The sequence below is a fragment of the Dendropsophus ebraccatus genome, chromosome 15, assembly GCF_027789765.1.
Source record: "Dendropsophus ebraccatus isolate aDenEbr1 chromosome 15, aDenEbr1.pat, whole genome shotgun sequence".
Classification (NCBI taxonomy): domain Eukaryota; kingdom Metazoa; phylum Chordata; class Amphibia; order Anura; family Hylidae; genus Dendropsophus; species Dendropsophus ebraccatus.
In genome coordinates this window covers 59,337,707-59,351,538 of record NC_091468.1, presented here as the reverse complement: position 1 = coordinate 59,351,538, position 13,832 = coordinate 59,337,707, and the positions used below count along the sequence as shown (strand labels likewise).

Below are 13,832 nucleotides of genomic sequence, written 5' to 3'. Positions count from 1 at the left end.
TGTAGAGCAGCTCCTGTAGCAGGCTGTCTTCCTCTCTGTGGAGCAGCTCCTGTAGCAGGCTCTCTCCTCTCTGTGGAGCAGCTCTTGTAGCAGACTGTCTCCTCTCTGTAGAGCAGCTCCTGTAGTAGGCTGTCTCCTCTCTGTAGAGCAGCTCCTGTAGCAGGCTGTCCCTCTCTGTAGAGCAGCTCATGTAGCAGTCTGTCTCCTCTCTGTAGAGCAGCTCTTGTAGCAGTCTGTTTCCTCTCTGTAGAGCAGCTCTTGTAGCAGGCTGTCTCCATCTTGGTAGAGCACCTCCTGTAGCAGGCTGTCTCCTCTCTGTAGAGCAGCTCATGTAGCAGTCTGTCCCTCTCTGTAGAGCAGCTCTTGTAGCAGGCTGTCTCCTTCTCTGTAGAGCAGCTCTTCTAGTAGGCTGTCTCCTCTCTGTAGAGCAGCTCTTGTAGCAGGCTGTCTCCTCTCTGTAGAGCAGCTCTTGTAGTAGGCTGTCTCCTCTCTGTAGAGCAGCTCTTGTAGCAGGCTGTCTCCTCTCTGTAGAGCAGCTCTTGTAGCAGTCTGTTTCCTCTCTGTAGAGCAGCTCTTGTAGTAGGCTGTCTCCTCTCTGTAGAGCGGCTCTTGTAGCAGACTGTCTCCTCTCTGTAGAGCAGCTCTTGTAGTAGGCTGCCTCCTTCTCTCGCTGAGGGTGCTGGGAGATGTATTTTAGTGAGGAAGGAAGTATCTTACATCTCTTACATTGCGGCATAAAATCACTATAACTGCAGAAAAAATAAGTTATAACCTGAAAGTCAGAGCAAGCAGTAATCTTGTATACAAAGCTCAGGACTTCAGAATTCCCTAATATCTACAGTAGTTTATATCCCATTAAACAAATATACAGCTATAATACAGGTTATATTCCCCATTATTAGAATCCTAGCTATGTAGGGAGCGATGGTGATAATCCCTATGCCAATCCAGTTTTATGTAGTAGGCAGATCCAGTGGATGCAGATACAATGGAGGTAATGGCTATGGTCCTGCACACAGCAGCTGAGTTTACTTAGAGCTGCCCATCATCCCTTAGTGTAGCCTCAGAGGCGTCTTTATCACGTCTTTTAGATTTACAGGTTCATTCCCTTCCCTGAGCCTCAGTGCCGGAGCTATAACTCTTTATAAACTCCTCTGATGGAGACGGTCAGCTGTCAAGTCACTGCCTGCATCTGCAATCTGTCTGGGAGGATCAGCCAGGTAGATCGGCTTATATCATAATAGAGAGCAACTTAAAGGAGTATGCTGCCAATAATCAGCTATGTGATAACCGCACAAGGTTATCCCTATGACTAGAGCTCTATCACAGAGGAAAATCAGGCCGATATCCCCCATGTAATAGAGCCAGTGATCAGCCAATGAACCAGCAAACACTTACTGATCAGCTGATCGCTCACTTCTGATCTGTCAAAAAATAATCTACCCTTGTAATAGAAGATGTGCGGCCAACAGCTAATTAAAGATTATTGAGCTGCTAAAATGCTCTGTACATGAGCGCCGATCTAGGAGATTGACACTCGCTTACATCGTGACACTGGTCGTCTAATACATAGTAATATATCTCATGATGCGGCATCTACTTGTCTACACATTAGAGGGATGGTAGCCAAACTGTGTGTGTTCTCAATAAGGAAAGCTTAAAGGGGTTGTCCAGTGGTACAAAAACATGGCCACTTTTGCAAAACTCTTGTCTTCATATTGGGTGGGGTTTAAAACTCTGTTCCATTGAAGTAAATGGAGCTTAATTTCAAACCACTCCTGAACTGGAGACAAGAGTGGGGCAAAAGTGGCCAAGTTTTGTAGCACTGGATAACCCCTGTAATAGCCTGCTGCCAGATTCATCTTTTCTTTCCAGACCCCCCCCCCCCCCCCCCCCCAAACGCCATACTCCTCTGCTCCTTCCAGACACCCAGTCCCCTCCAGACCCCTCAGCACTTCTAGACCACTCTGTTCATCTCTTGACTCCTCTGTCACCTCCAGTTTTCTCAGTTCTCACCAGTCTTCATCTTGACCAGACTCCTCTGTCCACTCCAGATTCCACTCTTCCCACTAGACTTCTCTATGCTCTCCAGATCCTATTATTTCCTGTTGACTCCTCTGTCCATTCAGACTCCTCTGTCACTCTTTGGCTGCAGTTTATCTTCTCCGGAAACAAATTAATATCTATATATGCCCGATCCTGTTTTCCCCTGACACACCTTGTAGGGTCAGCCTGACCGGCGAAACCATAATGTCAACCCAGAGTCCATCAGTGTATGGGCACCCTAAAGGGTACCTGTCAGCATAGATGCTGCCAGACTAGTGGCAGCGTTGATTCTCAATTTGGAAGTTCGGGTGTCTTTAGTAACGCACTGCACACATGCATGACTCTTAATCTTCCAGATTAGGAGTCGACACTTCCACTAATCTGGCAGTGCCTGTGCTGACAGGTTCTGGGGTTGTCTCAGATACAACATTGTGTAAGAACTGGTACCAGCATAAAATAGGGAAATAGGGATTAGTCAGCCCTAAATCTGTGGTGATGCACTGCAGGTGTTTGCTTGTGTCAGCTCAGCCAGTGATGTTAGTGTTGTGACGCCACTGTTAGTCCAGCACACAGGTGTAATGTTGGTACCTGCTTGTTGTATGGCTAGCTGTGTTCCCCAAATGGTCGGTAACCTGCCGGGTTGTGATGGGTCCCTTGGGCTCTTGTCATGGCAGTCCTGAGTGGCAACTGACCCACCCTGACTGTCAGTTCTGCCACCCACAGAAAGGGGAAAAATAACCCAAGGTGAGCGGTTGCGTGTATAGGTGCTGGTGCTAGCCCCAGCCCAGTGTAGCAAGGTACTTTGCTGGAACCTGGAGATGTCTTCAATAGTCAAGTTTTACTTTTACTTGTGTATAGACTTTGGTCTGACCACCTTCTGCCCCATGGTATTGTAGAATCCATCCCAGTAGGGTAGTACAAGCCCCAGCCGTGGTTATCTAGGTGTAGCTAGGTGTCCGAGGTGTTCCAGTTACCTGCACTGCGCGATAGGATACGTAGGCCTTCTGTACTGGTTGCTTTGTCCTATTGAGGCTAGTTCCTCTGTAGTCAGGATACTGCCCTGCTCTTTGTAGACGCGTTCCTAGCGTGGGTCAGGGTGTTCCTTGGTTACCTCTCCCTTTAGTGTGCTTAGCAATGCATAATAGGTTTAGTAGTCTTAGTGAAAGAACTGTTGGTCTCTTGCTGCATCTGTTCACTAAGGTGACTAGACTTAACTGAACTGCCCACTTCCTCCCATACCAAGCTAACCAACTCCTCCTACAGGGTGTGTAGAGAGCAGGGATAGTTAGGGTAGAGAGAGAGAGAAAGCACCTCCTATTGGTAAGCACAAAACACATGGTACAACAACAACAATGTTAACCCATAACTTTCCTCAGCTGTGCATAGAAGAAAATAGGCATATAGAAAACACTGACATATAGTGGTGAAACTTTACAATATCTCATCACCGCTTAACCTGAAGTGGTCACTTTGCGACAGGTCCATAGGACACTAACAGCGGGACACCACAAATCCACCACTGCTATATGCATCCTGCTTGGCCTGTACATTGTTCACATGATGCTGCAGCCAATCACTGGCCTTGGTGCTCATGAGCCATATAGAAAAGTAGATTGCTGATGCCAGTCACTGTGTGTAGCTTTTATTCAGATGAATATATTACTGTTCACTCTGCAGTGGTAAGAGCTGGGAGAGTACATGTATCTGTAGGAAGCAAAGCATCTAAGGGGTTACATGACACCAGCGTAATAGGTAAATGCTCCGCATGTCGTACACAGGGTGGGGCCATAGCCAAACCCCCATAATTCACTGGGAACTTTTATGTGGGCAGCTTATAATTAAGTTCCTTACCATCTAATTGCTTTTATTAAGTAACATTGGGTGAGTGGAGTGTGATCCCATCCCCACTAACATTGAGCGCCGAGCTTTACTAATGTTTATCCACTCAATAATTGTATTCAGATGTTATTAATGGAGAATGATGCTTTGGGACTCAATCAGAGGGCAAAATTACTATCCGGGAGTCAAGAGTCAGCAGTGAGTCAGGTGAGTATTGATCGTGAGACACCATCATTACTCATCATACCATGGATATGTACGTTATGTTCCCAGATTCTGTACATTAATGTGAATCGATCATTATTGATGCCGTAAGATCATTAATACATGAGATATAGAGAGGCTGGAGGGGCAATAAGGTGTAATGTTTGCATAAACTCCACAAAAGGAACTGTGGCATAAAATGCTGGAACCAAGCAACACCTGACCAGAGCATAATCCAGGAAAAGTCTGAATGAGTCAGTGTAACCAGGGGAGGGGGTCAGGCTGGTGACCGCTGATGAGATGGGGCCACATATGGACACATGAACAACTTTTTCTCAAGTTGGAGAACAACAACAGCCAACAGTGCCCCCAAGTGTCAAAGAACCATCATTTCATGGCATTTTTGCTGCCTAAATGCGAAGTGTCCGAAAGACCCATCCTCCTATGTAGCAGAGGCTCTGTGGACCCTCTAGCAGATGTGGGATACAGTCAGCATGGCCTCAGATATCTGTGACACCTACTAGGACCTTATTATTGAGTCACTTTGTGACCATCTATCTGCTGTCCATGCTGCACACTCTGGCACTATTGTCTCCGTGTCTCACAACTGTGTCTAGGAAATGGCACTCTCTGCTCCGTCCTCATAGCTCCAGAATCACATTACACCAAATGTCACACTAATATGTGTTATAGAGATGGATCATGAAGCTCTACCTCCTTCACAGGTACAGACAGCAGGGATCGGAAACAATGGCGCCTCTGTTAGGTGTTTAGATGCCAAATTCACAATGGAAGAACTTTAGAAAATGACGATTGAGAACAGTGCTGCCTCATAATCATTTTTCATAAAACTTTACAGGTTCATGGTAAATATGACATTATCAATCCTGAACTGTGAAACCCACTTTCGTGCTGCCATAGCTACAGTGGGGTGGGGGGCCCAAGCTTGGTGAACAGCCAGGTGTCTACGGTAGAGTTTATATATAAATTTATATACAGTGGTGCCTTGGATTACGGGCGTTCCGGGACTGTGCATGAACTTCAAATCACTCTTAAACCAAAGCACATTTTCCAGTAAGTAAAAATTTAAATGGTTCCAAACCCCCAAAAATAATGATTTATTATTCTGAATAACATGTAAGACAAATGAAACAAACATTTCGAAACAGCAGAATATGTGATATTATAAGTTACTGTACAGGAATGGAGAGGATGGGAAACACAAGGGTGGACAGAGACTGCAGGGAGCATGAAGGAATGAGCAGGACAGATGTGGGCACATACATGCAGCGCTCTCTGTCCGGGGAGAGAGGGGTTACAGCTATGGAGAGATTACCCCCACAGTCCTGTCCCCTGATGCATGCCCCAGCCTGATCTGCTACGATTTGGAAAGTGAGGGAGACTTTCTGGGTTAGAGTACAGTGATGTAGACCCCACTATGCACACCATGTCCCTCCCCTACTTTTCCTCCCACCAAGCACAGGGAGCTCTTATACCAAAGCAATGCTCTTAAACCAAGTCACAATTTTGAAAAAAAGTGAGTTCTTTCAAAAGGCTCTAAATCCAAGTTACTCTTAAACCAAGGTACCTATATATATATATATATATATATACACACACACTGTATATATATATATATATATATATATATATATATATATGTGGTACTCGACCAGTAGTTGAGCTAACCATGACACAAATTCTGTGGTGTATGGCTAGGGATGTTAGTGTTGTGACGCTAGTGCTAGTCCAGCACACAGGTGTGATGTTGGTACCTGTTTTGTAGATGACCTGTTAGTGTCCCCAAGATGGTTAGTGACCTGCCGGGTTGTTGCGGGTCCCCTGGGCTCTTGCCACGGCAGTCCTAAATGGCAACTGACCCACTGACCCAGACAGACTATCGGAACCGCCACCCACAGAAAGGGGGAAAATAACCCAAGGTGTGCGGTTTGTGAGTATGGGTGCTGATAAGAGATGAACGAACCTGGAGCATGCTCGAGTCCATCCGAACCGATCATTCAGCATTTGATTAGCGGGGGCTGCTGAAGTTGGATAAAGCCCTAAGGCTATGTGGAAATCATGGATATAGCCATTGGCTGTATCCATGTTTTCCAGACAACCTTAGAGCTTTATCCAACTTCAGCAGCCACCGCTAATCAAATGCTGAACGATTGGGTTCGGATGGACTCCAGCATGCTCCAGGTTCGTTCATCTCTAGTGCTGATGTGTATAAAATCTGACGGAGTCCCAGTGATATAAAAATAGAACAGCTTTACTGTCAAGTTCTTCAGTAATACAATACACTTTTGCAGAATAGATAAATCTTTGACACAGACTTTTAGTGATTGAATTTGTTGTGCTTAAGGAGGTGCTTGAGTAGAAAAGAGGAGAGGTAGTTGTAGTGGTGCTTAAAGAGTACAGTAAAGGAGTTTGTCAGAGGAGCCCCAACCCAATGTAGCTGTGTACTTTGCTGGAACCTGAAGATATACTTTGTAGTGAAAAGTTTACTTGTAGTTGTGTTTAGACTTTGGTCTTGCAACCTTCTGCCCTACAGCGTCGAGCTACCCGTCCTGTTAGGGTACTACAAGCCCCAGTCGTGGTTATCTGGGCGTAGCTAAGTGTCCGGGCGTGTCCCAGTTACCTGCTCTGCGCGATAGGATACGTAGACCTTCCTTATGGTAACTTCGTCCTATTGAGGCTAGTTCCTCTTGTTCTCAGGATACTGCCCTGCTCTTTGTAGATGTGTTCTCGGTGTGGGTTACCGTGTTCCTTGATGACCTTTTTCTTTAAAGTGCTTAGCACTGCATAGTAGATAAAGAAGTTGTGAAAAAGCTAGTTGTCTCTTGCTGCATCTATAAACACTGATGTCTAGACTCAACTGACTTGCTTGTCCACCGACAGGGGTCCTGGCATCAGCCAGGCCCTGGCTTAACTAATGAAGGAACAGCTTTCTTTTGTGTCCTCTCTCTGGTGAATCTGGTGAGAAATTAACTACACTTCCTACACCATGTAACTTCTCCTACAGGGGCCTACAGTGTGCTTTCTTGTGAGTGATAGGGATGAGTGTGTGCAGGAAAAAGGAGAAAAGAGATTGGTTAGAAGTAGAGAGCACCTCCTATTGGTCAATAATAAACACATGGTACACATAAAACATTAATACTGACTTTAGCTGTGCAACACATAGACATATAAAATACTGACACCTAGTGGTGAAACTTTAGAATACCTTATCACTAATTTTAACCTGAAGGAAAAGGCTTTTTGACATGTGCACAGGAGAGACAAAAACATCTGTGGTGGGACACAACATATATTTTACAAAGAAGAGAAGCCATGGGAGCAATATACACCATTAGAAGCAGTTTATGAGGGGTGCCATAGGGAGCACAGTTTATGGGGCAAGGAGGGTCTCTGAGATAAACAGTATTATTGGGTCTCTGAGGCTGGCACTATTAGGGGGTCTCTGCGGCTGGCACTATTAAGGGGCTTCTAAGGCTAGTACTATTAAGAAGTCTCTGGGGCTGGCACTATTAGAGTGTTCTGAGGCTAACAGTATTATTGAGTCTCTGAGGCTGGAACTATTAGACTGTCTGAAACCTGTACTATTAGGGGGTCTCCAAGACTGGGGTCCTCATATGTCACCATCACTGACATATACACAAAATTTCAAGATCAATTATATTATCCCACAACATAACATAAGAGCTGTAGGTATCATTGTGGTGGGGCAAAGTCAACACCTCTACATTACACTGTTTAAGTTAATGCTGATCCTTACATCTTCCAGTCTACCATAAAAGGTCACATAGGATAAAACACCACAAATCATATGGAAATAGCTGACCCTGCACAGGCTATGTATACTGGGAAAGGTTTATTTGCACTTTAATATATAGAAATGCCAGGACGACGTGTTGGAGGCGCATAGACGCGCTGAGAGCCAACACCACAGCCGTATTATAAAAGGTCAGCAGCACGTGCTTTTATAACTATATATACTCAGTAATAAGAATCGATGGCTATGACAGAGATAGATAGATAATTATTTTTTATTATTATTATTTATTTTTAAAGCTCCCTTGATTCCGCAGCAGGATAGGTTGCTGTTTCGGATCACAGTCACATTGGTGGGTGCAAAGAAAACCTTTGTGGGCGCTGGACGGCTATGGGGGAGAACAGAGTTTAAGGGAGGTGCTAAGTTTATTTATTTATCTTGATTCCAGAGCATTAAACAAGTGATAAGGGTTAACAAACAGAACATTACTTTATTTATGTAATGTGTTTTCTGACAGACTGATACATTCAGATCGGGCCCTGCCCGCGAGGTGTTGCAGAATTATTATAGGCTGTAGCCTATACAGGTGGGGTTTCAGGTTGTTTTTGAAGGTCTTGATGGTGGGTGGGAGATGGATGGATGTAGTAGTAGTCAGTTATCAAGTATGGGGGAAGCTCGGACAAAATCTTGGTTGCATAAGGTACTAACAAGGGGGAGCACAAACGGAGGCCATTGGAGAATCGAATAGGAAATAGATATTTGATTGATTTGAGATAAACAGAAGTTCCTCTTACTTTACTTGTTATTGATATCAGTGACATAAATCAGTAGACGATGTTGTGAAGCTAAAGACTCTGAAACCGTGTTATACAAACCAATTAAAAAATGATAACGTGGAAAACTTTATGAACGGTTGATAAAGCCATAGGCAGGTGGTCGCTGTTATGTGGTAAAATATTTTAGTTGCTCTAATTTTACTGCAGATTGATAAATTCTCCCTGGCGCCTGGTTACGAGCTGACGGACGGTGCGCACTCATTTCCATAATGTGATTTTTTTTCTGTAGAGTCCCATAACTATTTACGGCTGACAACAGCTCGTGTTTTGGGTAACAGATTCGAAGATTTTGTTTTGCAGTTTGATGAGCAGATGTCTGGAGTAAAATACGAGCAGGAGACACAGCAAAATCTTTTTTATGGTCTCATAAGAAAATTATTTTCATAGGAAAATAAAAAGATATTCAAGATTAAATTACAGAAAGGTGGAAAATTACCAAATAAACTGCAGCATATTGCAGCTAGAAAACAACATCTACTTTTCTGGAAACATAGAGGATTGTAGCAGAAAAAGACCACCTGGTCCATCTAGTCCTCCCTATTACCTTTATTATTATATTAGTATATATTCTTTATAGTTTTATCCTAGGCAGGTTTACAGTAAAGAAGCATTCCAATTTTTTTTTTAGCTCTTCAGACCCTCTTCTTTATGCAGGGCTCTCATAGAGATGCATTGGAGACCCTAACTTTCTGCCACCCTAGCTGCAGGCCAGTCTGTGAAGAGATCACATGGGCGCTCACGGGATTTGAATGGCACCTTAGGACTGGAATGAAGCCGCAGGACACTGATCATTCCCCTAGAAAACCTCTACTGCTCTGGACAGTTCCTGTCTCAGCCAGAGATGTCGGCAGAGAGCACTGTGTCTGAATGAAAATAAAACATTTCCTGCAGCACATACAGCAGCTGATAAGTATTGGAAGACTTGCGATATTTTATTTATTTATTTATTTTTTTTAAATAGGATATATAACTTTCTGACACCAGTTGATTTGAAAGAAAAATTTTCACTGGACAAACCCTTTAATAAAGAAGCAAGCAGGCATGCTTGGATCAGAAATTCCTGACAGCATCGCTGTGGCTGCAGCTGTAGTTTTTAGGCAGTGCTGATCTGAGACACAGAGACATATCTGATCACACAGACCAAACCCTCAGCATGTACTTCTAATTAGCCACACTATGAAATTCATGAAATGTGAACTTTTATTTAAATTTTATATTTTAACCTTTCTGAATAACAGTTAAAAGGAACAAAAACAAACACAAAAGAGGAATGTCGGTCACCACATGTGAAGCAATATGGCTGCTTGGACTAATCACTTGATATCACACAGAGCAGCTACTCCTCGCAGGATCCAGTGGTCAGGGGGCTGGCTGGTCTTCAGAGATACAGTGGTCACATAGGTGAGGTCAGTGCGCTCAGGCTTCTTATACACTGGACATAGGTATAGACTGGCATCTGTCACAGGGGGTGAATTAGCTGCAAATATGTGCACCACTGGGAGCATGGTAAACAGGACCCTGGGGGTGCACTCTGCCAGTTTACTGTTCCTCCTGTCCCATCCAGCTCCCTCCAGGAAAAGACCATGAATGTACACCCCATCCTGCAGGACACACAAGAATTCACTCATGGGAAGGGAACACACTAATAATAACATATCATACTGTACAGAGAGACAGATCCACTATGCAAGAGCTTCCCAGGATTACGTGCAATGTAGTCAGCATAAAGATGGCAGTAATAACTTATTTAATAAACAAACAAACAAAGCCAAATTAGGGGATAAACAAATATTATGGGATACAGTCCCAAAACACGTTAAGGAAGGGAGGACGCATCCCCGAAGTGCATTTTCCCGTTTACTAAGTTCATAATATTTACTGTGAATATAGTGGTGAAATAATATGGTAACTAGGTGATGTGTAACAGGAATTAGTGACTCTCATTTACCAATGTGAATATGGAGAACTGATTCAATGTGATTAATGATACAAGAGAATAGAGGAAGTGCATTAAGTGTATTATGGAAGAATGTTGAAACGATTCAGTGCTGTTGTCTTATAATGTTATTTCAGATGTGCCACAACATTATGATCAGTGGCATTTTGCTTGTTCATTGCAGTGTTCCAACAGTGTAACACTATCCTATTCAAGTAAATAGGGCTGTGGTATAGTTTCCAGCAAAACAGGTGGATACTGCTTTAGTCCAGGTTCACACTATGTAAAAACAACAGCCGTATTTTATAACAACGGCCATTGTTGTGAAAACAGTGTGAACCTGGCCTTATTTACAATGTGAACCTGGCCTTATTCTGATTATTGCAGGAGATCCAGGGATCAAATAGAAATTTCCCATGATTTATAAAGGTAAGAATCCCCCCTGAAGTGAGAATGAGGATCAACTTAAGCGATTGCAGTAACTACTCACATCGGGTGGCCCAGTGATTTCTTCCTTCATCTGTTTTAGTACAACATTTTGCACAGTCACAGATTCAAGAGCCCAACCCTTGTGCGCTCGAGTAGCTTCTTGTCTCATAGCGGTCAGAAATCCTGGAAAGAAAAAAAAACAAAAAGACACATACACACAAAATTAAAACAGTAAGAATCATCAGTAATACTATCTGTTGCGAGTAATCCTTTCTTAAGCCATATTCACATTTTGTTTTAAGGTTAAGTTACTCCTGTATTATATGTCAGGATACTAACAATATGTTTTTCCAAGATACAGCAGCACATCTACTGCTTTTAATAGACAGAAGGTGGTTGGTTTGCGCAATACTTCAGAAGTGTAGTCTACTTGTGGAATTAGTTCCTCTGTATTTGCAAGCTGTGATCACCCAAAACATGTGGACCCATCCTTTAACACACACACATACACATACATATATATATATATATATATATATATATATATACATATATATATATATATATATATATATATGTATACTGTATATATATATTTAACCTATATCTGTGCTGTCAGTTTCCCGGGCTGCACAAATGATACAAAGATCATTAAAGGGGTTATCCAGCGCTACAAAAACATGGCCACTTCTCCACCTACAGTTCAGGTGTGGTTTGCAATTAAGCTTCATTTACTTCATTGGAACTTTGTTTCAAAACCCCATCCAACCTGGAGACAACAGTAGGAGGAAAGTGGCCATGTTTTTGTAGCGCTGGATAACCCCTTTAATGCAGCCCAGCCACTCGATTTGTTGTGCAGTGCAAACAAGAGCCAATCTCGCTGACTGACACTTGTTTGCACCCCCTGTGGCTGACAACTCTTTAGGTCTTAAACGACCTTAAGATGGGGAGATTTTTATTTTTTATTTTTACACAACAGCTGACATTTAATATAACTCACAATGATATTAAAATGCATTATTCTTAATTTATTATTTTTCTGTAGGACACATTCAGCTTTGCTACATCAGTCTGTGTTTTAGACCACTGAAATTCCGGCACCATGTCGGATAAAATTTCACTGTATTAATGCCTTTTTCTCCTTAGCATTGAAAGTCTTTGGAATAAATTTGTTCTCTTAGGCGTTGTGAAGCGCGGTCACACAGACGCCCCCGATCTGACTTTATTTATAAGCAGCATGGCGTGGATGCATCGCCAGAACAATCTCATCATTAATGTGCTAATGAATGTTTGGGGTAATAAAACTGCAATGTGTGAATTAATGTTTGGAGGCTGAAGTGATTATTTCTGCTGGAGAGATTGTGTTTGGTAAGTTGAGGTAAAGGAGACGGGTGCACTGAATGGCTGACAGCACTTCTAGGCCGAGACACAAACATAAAAGAGTAACTGGAGTGACTGCTGACTGGTTTCATTGCTGATGGAATGCGGACTCTGCACACTGTAAGAGTACAAACCCTGTGGATTGAAAAACCCTTTCATCCAGAAGACGTTCGGCCTTCCCTCATAAATCCACCATCTGAGCTCACTGTTCCTCTCCAGCAGCTCGGTGAACCAGAGTCCAAGCGTAGCTGACGTCCATGACACCTTCCTCCAGACTCTGGGAATTTGAGCATCGTGCATGTCATTTAAGACATCTCTAAGTGCCTAAGAAAACAATAAGATGTAACGATATGACCAATATTTTTGTATATGTCTGAAATATTCTACTACTGTATTCTAGTCACTTACATATGAAGTTGTTTTTGTTCCCATGAAAACTTCTTGCTAGACCTGTTAATCTGTCCAATTATAGAATAGAGCATCAACTCTTCTTACACTGTACAGAACTAGTCAGAAAGCTGGATGGCAACATCTGACAAGTGGTACCATAGGAAGTATTATACTAGACACATAGCAGTAAAACAAGCAGCAGCCCATTATGCATAAACCAGGCCGTATCTACTGACTGACATCCCTAGAATAACCCCTATCTGGTACTGACTGATCTCCCTAGAACAGCCTTTATGTACTGACTAACCTTCCTATAAGAGCGACGATCTACTGACTAACCTCCCTATTACAGCCCCTATCTACTCACTGACATTCCTATAACAGCCCCTATCTACTGACTGACCTCCCTATAACAGCCCCTATCTACTGACTGACCTCCTATAACAGCTCCTATCTACTCACTGACCTCCCTATAAAAGCCATCAGGGTCCTCAGCTTGTCCTGAAGAAAAGCCAATACTAGATATCTCCATTTGTGACTCTCTCACAGGTTCACACCTATGCTGTGCCTCACCTCACTCATGATAATTGTCCCATCTATTGCCAGTTTCAGGTTATTCAGGCCGCTCCTCACAATCGAGATGATCTTTTGCATCTGATCTATTTCCTGACTAAGAAATATATTCATAGGGCTGAGATCTCCGGTCTGCTGCAGCTTCACTGTCACCTGAAATAGAGCGTTAACATATTATATTTCATTTCACATGTGCAAACTTGACTTTTCAACCGTATATATGAATTCTGCATATGACCTTTTACCAGAGATAAGATTTTCCCAGCAACCAATGAAAGGATATTTGCCGGCTGTACATGCTGCAAATGTTATAAAGCTGAACATGTATGATCATTTATAAGTGCTAAGTGCTCTAATGTATTCTGATGTGCTACATGCCTTGTAGGGGCACATTACATTAAACAGCCAGTTATTGCAGGTGCAT

At 43.0% G+C, this 13,832-nt stretch overlaps 1 protein-coding gene across 13 annotated transcripts in view; it reads right to left on the bottom strand.

Annotated features, from left to right (window-relative positions):
* Positions 1 to 9,893: 9,893 nt before the first annotated feature.
* The window catches only part of DNAH8 (dynein axonemal heavy chain 8), a 176,269-nt gene continuing 172,330 nt past the window's right edge, over positions 9,894 to 13,832 (bottom strand). For 12 of the 13 annotated variants that reach the window (XM_069954878.1, XM_069954875.1, XM_069954872.1 and 9 more), the window contains 4 exons: positions 13,409 to 13,561; positions 12,580 to 12,769; positions 11,127 to 11,248; positions 9,894 to 10,301 (listed from right to left, as the gene is read on the bottom strand). In XM_069954878.1, coding sequence (XP_069810979.1) covers positions 10,014 to 10,301; positions 11,127 to 11,248; positions 12,580 to 12,769; positions 13,409 to 13,561 — 753 coding nt within the window. In that variant the 3' untranslated portion in view covers positions 9,894 to 10,013. Of the gene's footprint in view, positions 10,302 to 11,126; positions 11,249 to 12,579; positions 12,770 to 12,798; positions 12,904 to 13,408; positions 13,562 to 13,832 lie in introns of those variants that run through there. The other variant, XM_069954884.1, reaches the window with a different exon arrangement.